A 10,237-nucleotide genomic window follows, 5' to 3' on the forward strand; every position below is an offset into this window, starting at 1 on the left:
TCGCATTATCAGCACATTCCAGGAGGATGTCCCCCCCACACCCCCTTCTCTAATAAGAAAATTGCGACTCAAACTGATTTTTCTTCTCTCCCCAGACTGATGGGAGGAGATAAAATAAATAAATAAAAATGCATGCAAAAGTTGCATCGTGTCTGAGTGTGGGACCTCGCGGGATGTGGGGTTAGATCCTAATTCTAGACACAAAGGGAGCATGAATCACATCAGGTTACTCGGAGGATATCCCTCTCCTCCTCCTTTGTAGTTCCAGTTACTGCATGTGTACACCTCCACCTTAAACAAAGTCACTTTTCTCACTTCTGTTCAAGAGGGGAAAGTTGTTCATTTATTAAGATGTTCACCTTGTAGCAATTTCATGCCACAGTATTTCGCCTCACCCTGGGTCCAACCTTCCTGTTTACCCCAACATGTACAGTATATACTGACACGTTTCTCACTCGCACACTCCACAAAGGGTGTGTTTGTTTTTGTTATGAGCCCAGTATTCTTGTGTTGTGTTGCGGAGCTGTTCTCTATGATAAAGCATGCAGAGTCCTTCCCCTGTGGGTCCACTAACATATGCAAACCTCTCCCTATTGCTGCAATAACATATGCAAAACAGCGCTGCTGGCCCCGGCCCCCATACTCCCACCACCCGTTACTATTCAGATCCCACCCCCTCTCCTCTTACACACACATGCCTGTTTGCTCCTCGGATTTTGTTTGGTAACTGTGTGTGTGTGTGTGTGTGTGTTCCTTCAGATTGTAGTTGGTAACAGTCTGAGCTTTGTGTTGGCCGAAGGATTATCACAGCTTTGCCACCAGCAGCTAAAGCAAGGAGCAGAGTAGAGCGAGGCTTAGAGAGACACGATGTGTGTGTTGGGACGACTGTGGGAAAACGCATGTGTGTGTGTGACAGGGACAGAGAGCTGATGTGTCTGTGTGTGCATGCATGAGAGGCTACGGATGGTTGGCTGTCTGTGTCCACACAGTGAAGCCCATAAGACCCACTCCAACACCCCGTACACACACAAACACACATCCTAAACCCAAGCATGAGTCCTCCTCGAGGCTTCAGTCCTCTGTCAGACAAACCAGCTCTCTGACTGAGTGAAACCTGAAGTTTATGTTGCGTCGATGGGATCTTTCTTATATCTATAATTAGTGGAACAAGTGTTTTAAACATCACTCTGTTTTCATGCCTGAGGATGTCAAACAAGTTCAATAAAACATGGGGAGAAGTTAAGGTGCAGGATGTCATTCTACTTATGATTATGGTCCATCCTGTAAAACAGTTTGATTAGTTTTCTGGGGTCTCTGTTGCTGAAGCCTATGAATCATTGCTGAAGAACAATAACAGACCTATTATACACGCAAAGAAAATACTCTGAGCAGACTGTTCTAATCAAAATATAGGTCCTAATCTAACAGAAATGTGGTTGTAGGAAAAACCTAAATAGAGCAGTTGACCCATCAACACATCGGAGTTGAAGCTGTTTTGTTCACACAGAAAAATAAAATATTTCTGAGAGTTTGTGTGCAAAACCGATCGTCTGGTTCTGGACACGTTTATTGCACTTTTTGCTGCACACACACATTTATGAAAACTGAAATTCATGTAAATGTATTTTCTTAAATCATCTTTTCGTCTCGAAGCCTAAAAATGCTTGAAATGCAAACCTGTTTTTGCAGAAATTTCTCATTTTTTAAAAACTTTTTTTCTATTCTAATAATGTTTTAAAACAAACAGTAAAGTAACAGTTGACCCTGAAACCAGTCTGTTTGTCTTCTTGACTTGAATCAGAAGCTGGCTGCACCATCACTATGTATGAACTTGAACCGAAATGCCCCTTTTCTACCGGCTCTAAAGGTCCAGGCTCCACTCTACTCGGCTCGCTTTGCGTGCGTTTACATCTGTCCCTGCTTTTTCGGTACCTGCTTTGGAGTCGGGCCAGCCGGGCTGGCCCTGCTTCGTGGGCGGCGCAAGCTTAGCTCCTGTTCACTCATTGGTCGTGGGTGTGACCAGATGCAAGCATAAAGCGCGAACAGTAGGAATATAAACAACAGCGTTAGCTTACCCTGCAACGTTTATGCCGTCTGTCCCCCAGCTGAAGGTGCTGTAAAGCCTGAAATCTCCGGCGGATAACAGCTGTCCTACTCCGCGCAACAATCGCGGCATCCAGAGCATTTCTTCCACTGCGCCTCTCTTCCTGAAGTCTCAGGAGAATCCCCACAAGTTTAAAAAACAGCAACAACCATAGCGCTTCCGTTGGCGCCAAGTTTCGATAGCTCCAGGGTTTTCTTTCTGTATTTTGATTTATTATTAATGTGGACTTTCTTGTTGTCTAGTTGCACAATGTGGGAATGTCAGCATTCCTTTTTTTGCTTGTTCGTTTGTTTAATAAGAATGTATGGGCAAGGTTTTGCTTAAAAAATATCCAGAGTAGTGTAGATGGGGTCCTAGTAATTTGCAGTTGTTTGGCGAATCATATCATCACTCATTAGTTTATAATCTGCAGTTTGAAATCCTCGAGTTTGGCTCTGGAGTCTGATCCAATGAGATAAAAATGTTTCTTCATGAAACTAATATCTTTTAAATCATGCCATTATTTTCAAAATGACCGCTCTCTCACTGATCGGAAAGAGTAAATTAAGTGAACGAGACCCAAATAACGTCAAAAATAAGAATTTCTAGAGTACTCGTACTTCTAAAAGAGTGAGAAAGACTCCAAACTGATGAAACCTCTCAGGGTTTCACAATGTTAGGTGGCTATAATGAACACTGTTGGAGTGAAAATGTAACAGAACAAAGGTTCATCCAGTTAATTAATATTGAACGAGGCAGACAATTCCTCACACGCACAATCAGACACACCTTTACACCAGGGTTTTGCACACAACTATCACAGGTTGATGGGAGAGTACGAGGGGATTTAATTTCTCCTTTTTCCCCTCTCCTGTGCTCTGCTTCATTCAGTCTTCGTGCTGGATCAGACTATGTGGAGATAACAGAAGCCCAAGGTCAGGGAGGAAGAGACGGGGGGAGAGACCTACAGCCAATTTACATGAGAGATGAATGGGAAGAGGGGCAGGAAGGGTGGAGGTCGGGGGGCTCGGGACGGGGACTCTGATCTCCTTAGGGTGCACATGTGTGTGTTAATATGTGTGTGTATGCGGTTGCAAGAGGTCTGTGATCTCCTGGCCTTTGTGATGGAGATGGACCCGGCAGGCCCGGCCCGATAATGACGCGACGCTCTAATAGCATTCATCCCTTCCACCGCAAAACTACTCAAGCGGAAAAGAGAGGGAGAGAGGGAGTGAAGGGGGAAAAAAAAAAAAAAAAAAAAAAACAAGTGTGAGGGGTGGATGTTGGTTTGCCGGGGTGTGTACGAAGGTGAGAGGGGGGGCGGCTGGGGCAGGTGGGAGGGGAGGGGAGCTAAGCTATGTTTAAGAAATGACGTGGGCCACAAATCATTTGTAATCTCAGAATCAGGGTTGAGAGAGGAAGGCGGGGGACCTGGGGTGATAGTGTGGTGGTGTGTGCAGCTTTGCGCATGTGAGTTTCAGAGAATGGCATTAAGGTGTGTGTGTGTGTGTGTGTGTGTGTGTGTGTGTGTGTGTGTGTGTGAGACATTAGCAGTAAATGCACTCTGCCTGTTTCTCCTTTCTCTCTCTTTATCAGTGTATATTTGCTGTGAGCGCTGAAGCATGGAAGGCTTTCAGAACCCGGGCCCATAGGGGACGGGACCCTGTGTCCAACACACACACACACACAGACACACAGTTACTTATCATACAGGGTCATTACAGGCCTTTAACTATACCTTGGTAATCACCAGTTTATATCAGCACCCATATTCACCGTATGATACAGAGCGGTCCACAACAATGAGGAGCATGGGAATGACGGTAGAGGGGAGGCAACTGGGGGAGTTAAACCCCTCTCTTTTTGCATCTATCGTTTTTCAATAATAATAATAATAATAATACAAAAAGAATGTTGGTTTATTTTCGTTCTTTGTTGTTCTGTTTTAGACTAAGAGTGGCCCTCCTGTAAAGCAGCAAAGAGAGGACAAAGATCGATCTCCTGCCTACTGCTTCAACTGCTCCAAGAAGGGACACTTTGGCTTTGTGAGTACTTTATTCTGTCTCTGCTGGGTCCAGACTGCTGGTTTCACTGCTTGGAAATAAAAACTGAATATTGTAATTTGTAAAGAAATTAAATAGAGTTATTGGAACTGTGAGAAAACTTGTTTGGTAAATGATTGCTGACTATCTGTTTATTTGGTTACCTGTTAACATGTTGGTGACTTGGTTAAGTATCTCTTTAAAACAAAGTATCTCAGAGTCTTTCAGAAGTAAACACAGAAGAGTTTTTCACTCTGTGAAGGACAATGGTTCCCAATCTGTGGTTCCTGTCCTTTATATGAAATAAATTGCTTTCCAAATCTACAGACATCACTCCCCTTGGCTTTAAAATGTTTGCAATGTTTGTTGAAGTAAAAGATATGTCCCTGGCCTAACTAGACATTCTGTAGTCAAAATAAAAATCTCTCTTCAGAAATTTTAACATTTAATAAATTAGGTTGGAACTTGGCCAATTTTTGTTTTGCAATTGTTGTAAAGTCTTGTGCTTCCTGTGACTTTAGAAGTACAAGTATTACAAATGGTACACTTTGACTCTTCTGTATTCAGTAAAAACTGCCACATCAAAGTCCATCACAGATCTACATTATTACTCATCAATCCAATAATAATAATACAGTCAGAATCAGTATGTATTATAAAATGTCACGCAGTAAAAAGTTCTGACTTAGAAAACCAGCAGGCGACAGTAGGAAGGAACGACTTCCTGTAAACAGGAAGGAACCTCCAGCAGAATCAGAACCAGGATGAGCAGCCATCTGTGGGTGGAGAGGACAGGACAGAGACACAGACAAACACAAAGTGTTGGGACAGGTGTAGGTTCTCTGGACAGACACTCGGTCACTGCGTGCCATTAACCAAGCAGTTCAAAAATGTGGAACCAAATGAACCGTTCTCTCTAACAACAACATTTGGATCAGTTTCCCATTTAGATGACAAACTAGAACAAAACAGACTCAAAGGAACGACATGGACCGTTTTGAAAAGAGCCTCTAAAAGAGTCACAGCTACGACGCTTCACTGAACAAACAGCAGGACTTTGGGTCGATTAATGGACAACACAGCTGACCTAAATTAGAAGCAACCAGGAAAGACTGAATGCAGCTAATTCTGCTGTTTTACTTCAGTTAGACACAGTGTGACTTGGGAAATTGATGAATATTCAAACATTTGTCATTTTATGTGCTTCATTCTGCAAAGAAAGCTCAGAGTGTAATGTGTAAAACCATCTATAGATCATTAGAGGATTATTCCATTAACTAAATTGGGAGTTGAACGATGTTTTTACAGCTTTATGTTTAGACATCTGATTTTTGGTCAAGTTTCTGAGCAAATTTAAGGAATTAATTTATTCTTTCTTAGATTTTGCTGTCATTGTTTAATATTGTTGTATTATTTTGGTTATTTCTGCATTTTGTTCACATTTGTGTGTCTTTCTTCAGGCGTGCACACGGCAGAGGATGTTCAGTGGGGTTTATCCGAGCAGCCCGTTCATCAGTCACTACGACTCTGTGGCGGACATTAAACGCAGACAACACAGGACAAAACTGAAGGTTAATGGTAAGTCATACAGTAAAAATATTTTAAAAATACAGATTTTAAGGTGTGTAATCTTTGTTTCTGGCAAGTGAGTTCAAAATGAAGATCTTTGCCATTTTAGCTCGAACTCTTACAGGTAAGTTGGTGCCCTCGGTCGTTCAGTTAATTGCATATATTGCACAGTAATAGAAGCCTAAACATTTTTCTAAGTAATTTTTTATTTATCTAACTATTTTCTGTCAGGGAATGACTTCTGCACAAGACAAACTAACTTCAATAATGTATTTCAATAGATATGTAAATTATTATGTTATCATATTTAATGATTTGTGTCATTTACAGCCAAAGTATTACTAATAGCCAAAAATAGCTGTTAATCTAAGTTTGCATGTTTGAGTAATTTGGGGTGTAGCTGTTTATGTGGACGGTGGATTAAAAAGACAATGTCAAAGGATTTCATATGAAATATTTGAAAAAACTAAAGTTAATTAAAGATCTTTACAGCTAAACAAGGAAATACAACACTGTCAGATTTATTTAAATATATACAGCAGATATTGAGAAATTCTTTATTTGATAAAAGGTTTTAGCACTGGTCTTTTAATTGTAAATCTAATCTATCGGTTTCAGGCTAGTGCTTAAGTCTTTTTTTACTTTGCCACTGAGTCATTGTCAACATCATATAGTAACTTTTCATTGTGGATTTATTTTTATTTGAATAAAACAGATGTCATTGTTGTCTTTTGATGTAAAAAAAAAACAGCTAATATCAAACAAAGCTATAAAATGAGTCAATTAATCCTGTTTTTGTTTTAGAGATGAGAAGAAGTGGTCATTTGCCAGCTCTTTCTCCAACCCCTCACGCCCCTGAAGCACCAAAGAAGAAACAAAAAATCAGCCATCACACAAACAACCACCAACCCAACAAGACACCCGGCCAAACCCCGAACGAGCACAAACCCAGTCCGAGCCACATCTTCTTCTCGGACAGTGACTTCAGCAAAACGGCGTCCAAAACGAAGAGCTTCAGACAGCAGCAGGGTGTCGGCAGCGTCAAACCGTGGAAGCCTAAGAGACCCGTGCCCACCTCGAGAGACCCACTACCATCGAGTAAACTAGCTTTAGGTGAAGATGAAGACCTTCCAAGAGGAGGGGGGATGCAACCAAACAAGAAGAAAAAGAAGAAAGTTAATAAAACGACGCAGGTTTCTTTATTTCAGCCACAGGGGCACAAAGGCAGCAACTCGAACCATCTCTGCAGGACTGTAGGCGGAGGGATGCAGAGGCTGGCATCAAACAATAAGAAGGGAGAGAAAAGGAAAAACTGGAAAAATTATAATAACAAAAAAGTCGGTGCACAGCTGTATCCCGAGGACGATGATCTATTTATCATCAAACAACGAAAACGCAGAAGATAGGATCGGTTTGTGTGAGATTAAGTCGTCGCAGGTTATATATGTAAGAACATTTAGAGACGATCTGTTCTCTCAAGTTTTAAAATAAAGTTTAAGTCACTGTTGTGGCTTTTGACATGATTTTGGACGTCTTATTTAGCAAGCTCAAGTGTAAATAATAAGATTAATTAGAGCTGATGAGTAATTGGAGCCTTACGACTTTTCTAGGTCGCGGATGTTAATCATTCTGACTCATCTGAATATAACGACCTCATTATTAAAAAAAGCTCCTACATTTTCCTCTCTTATGAAGATTCAAATTGACTGAACAGCTTTCAGTTTTATCATTCGTTCAGTGTAAGAATCACAACGGATTACTTCACATTACTTAATCAACAGATGTTACTAATAATGCTGAAATGAAAAGTGAAAAGTTTAAGTTTGCTTATTCAGCCTTTTGATAATTTTACAAATCATATTTTCAGTAAAAAAAAAGAAAGATGTGTTGATATTTGTCACAGAGAAACTGAATAACTTCAGTTTAATCAGCTAGTTTTGAGAAGAATAGTGTTTTTCTGAGGTTCCACGTAAAACACACTGTAAAAACATTTTAATACTCTGCCATGAACACAGTGAGATCCTCTGTTCTGAACACGATCACATTAAAGCTGTTTTCCCCTGGAGTCAAGGAAATTATGGTGAGCTTTTTTTCCAGTACCATTGAAAGTTATAGAAAATTATTTGGTTCTACACCTGTGCTTCAGTTTTTGTAAAAATGTGTCGCAGTTTTTCCTTCCCAACAGAACATCATCCCAAACAATTTGCTGAGTAGTAGTACTTTTAAACATCATTTACATTTGGTATTCCTGTAAAGTCTAACAAGAGAATAAAACTGCCCTTTAGTTAATTTCTGTCTCACTACTAAATTACAGTCAGACTGGTTGTTATATTAAAAGATTTAAAAACTTAATCCGATCTGTTACTAAATAGTTAATCTGAGTCCTGAGACCAGAGTTTAGCTGTGTGAAGACAAATTTCTTTTTTTTTGTATAATGTTATACAATAAATAATTGTATACAACTATAATACAATACAATATATAATTTTATAATTGAGATTTTAATCTTTAAGCAAGTTTTTTTTTAAATCCTCCTAAATGGACTGTATTTATACAGCACCTTTCTAGCCAACCAGGTCACTGAAAATGCTTCACAACATAATCTGTGCTCTCATTTATCCATCCACACACACATTCATACAGCACTCTGCTACAGCTCTACAAAGCTAATGTGAATAAATCATTCTATAGAGTCTAATCAGTGCTTTCAGATCACATTCATACACCGATGGGGCACACGTCAGACTCGTCACCAAGAGCACTCTCCACTCCCAACTTGGGCGCCGCCTTTTTTTTTTTCCTCTGCAGTTTTAAGTATCTACATCCATGAAATAATTGTTTAACACAGGATGCCTTAGAGAGGTTTCTTTCGGTCAGAGTCTGTCTCCTGATGTCAGCTCTGAGGGCACAGAGAGACCCAGCCCTCCTGATCCTGAGACCCTGACCAGGAAAATGGATGGATGGATGGGGGGAACAAGGTTTACCAAAAAACGTTCAAGGCTACCATAACCTTAACTGAGGAGAAACTGAAAATCTGCAATGAAGGAGACTCTACAGGGGTCTCTTGGTATCACCTCAAAAACCACCAAGAGTACTGGTGCTCCTGAGCTCAAGATCCTGAAAACAACCTTTTCTGATCTGGTGTAGTAAACTTGAAGTTTTGGGGTGAAACTTACATGAACCATCATCTAAAAGCTCCTCTGCTTGTAGCTCAGTCACTTGTGAAGGTATTAATTAGTTGGGACGTGCTTCTGTGTTTAAGCTTCCCAGACGAGGTCGACCCACAGTTGACCTGGATTCTTCCTTTGACAGAACTGAGCCTCCAGAGAAACACAACATTTAGATCAGACTCTTTAGGTATTGCAGCACGGATTCTAAATATAATCCCTTCTCTCCAGGTCTTGCTACCTCTACAAACTGCTCCTTCCACCTCGTAATGTCCTCCTCGCGACAGACGTCCTCACACACACACACACAAAACACACCTGAGATTCACTGAAGGATTGTTGCAGGGCTGAAATCTTTTCACCACTAGAAGGCGATAAAGCCTATCTGGGCAATCATAGAGCGAGACTGGCTGCAGAAATCCACTGCTTTAAGTGAGAGCTGAAAATGGCTCTAAGCAAAGTTTTAGGAGCATCTTTAAGTCCACTGACCTCTTTACAAATGTTCTCTTAACTTAATTATACTCCTTACTTTTTCCAAATCAAATGAAGCTGTCTTCTGTATTTGTGCTCCAGTAAGAAGAAATACACCATCTCCAGATCTGAAAGAAGTCCCCACTCTGAACACTTCTGAGAAATAATTAAAAACCCATCTGTATGCAGTTTATGATTGTTGTTTGCCTTTACTGCATTCATTTTCTGTGCGTATGTTTGTATTTATAAGTCCAAAGTGTTTTTGTTGTTTGAATTGTGTTTGATTATGTCTGTGTATTTTGCAAATATTGTTAAGTTTGTTCTTGTTGGAAACCATATTAGGTTGCTAGGCAGGAACTGTACGATGCTAATAATTTAATTAGCTCTGACCTGATATTAGGGGAAACTGGATAAAAAAAAAGGTATTATAGCTACATTTTTTTGAAACTACAGCAGGTTTTGGGTGTCTCATAATAAAAATGCTTTGTACCGTAGTACCCAGTGTGCGCGCGCAGCTACATTTGATCTCCGAGTCTACGTCCTTTAGTTTGTCCCTTTGAGCTGTAGAAATAATTATTTTAGAGAAAATAGAGAAATATGTTTCTCTATTTCAGCGGCTTGTCCTATACACAGACATGTATTTATGTCTATGGCACTGGCGGCGCCAGGGGGGCGCTAGGCTATAGCTCCCCCTGGAAAAGTCATAGCACCCCCGTAGCACCCCCAAGCAAAGGCATAACCGGGGTATGTGTGGGACATGTCCCCACTTCCCTTATGTATGCCCTATATCCCCCGCACTTTTTTTTCCAGCCGTTGCAATTGTTTAATTTGTTGTTAACATATGGGGATGTGTTTTTCCGAGCCGTCTTTAAACGCACCATGAGCGCTGCGTACTAGAGGCTGAC

The 10,237-nt window shown here is 40.6% G+C and overlaps 1 protein-coding gene across 3 annotated transcripts in view; it reads left to right on the plus strand.

Moving 5' to 3' along the window:
* zcchc7 (zinc finger, CCHC domain containing 7) overlaps positions 1–7,769 on the plus strand; it is a 55,094-nt gene extending 47,325 nt beyond the window's left edge. For all 3 annotated transcript variants that reach the window (XM_017407162.3, XM_017407081.3, XM_037974904.1), the window contains 3 exons: positions 4,033–4,128; positions 5,586–5,703; positions 6,499–7,769. In XM_017407162.3, coding sequence (XP_017262651.1) covers positions 4,033–4,128; positions 5,586–5,703; positions 6,499–7,100 — 816 coding nt within the window. In that variant the 3' untranslated portion in view covers positions 7,101–7,769. The remainder of the gene's footprint in view (positions 1–4,032; positions 4,129–5,585; positions 5,704–6,498) is intronic.
* The last annotated feature ends 2,468 nt before the right edge of the window (positions 7,770–10,237 follow it).

This window comes from Kryptolebias marmoratus, linkage group LG3 (genome assembly GCF_001649575.2).
Source record: "Kryptolebias marmoratus isolate JLee-2015 linkage group LG3, ASM164957v2, whole genome shotgun sequence".
Classification (NCBI taxonomy): domain Eukaryota; kingdom Metazoa; phylum Chordata; class Actinopteri; order Cyprinodontiformes; family Rivulidae; genus Kryptolebias; species Kryptolebias marmoratus.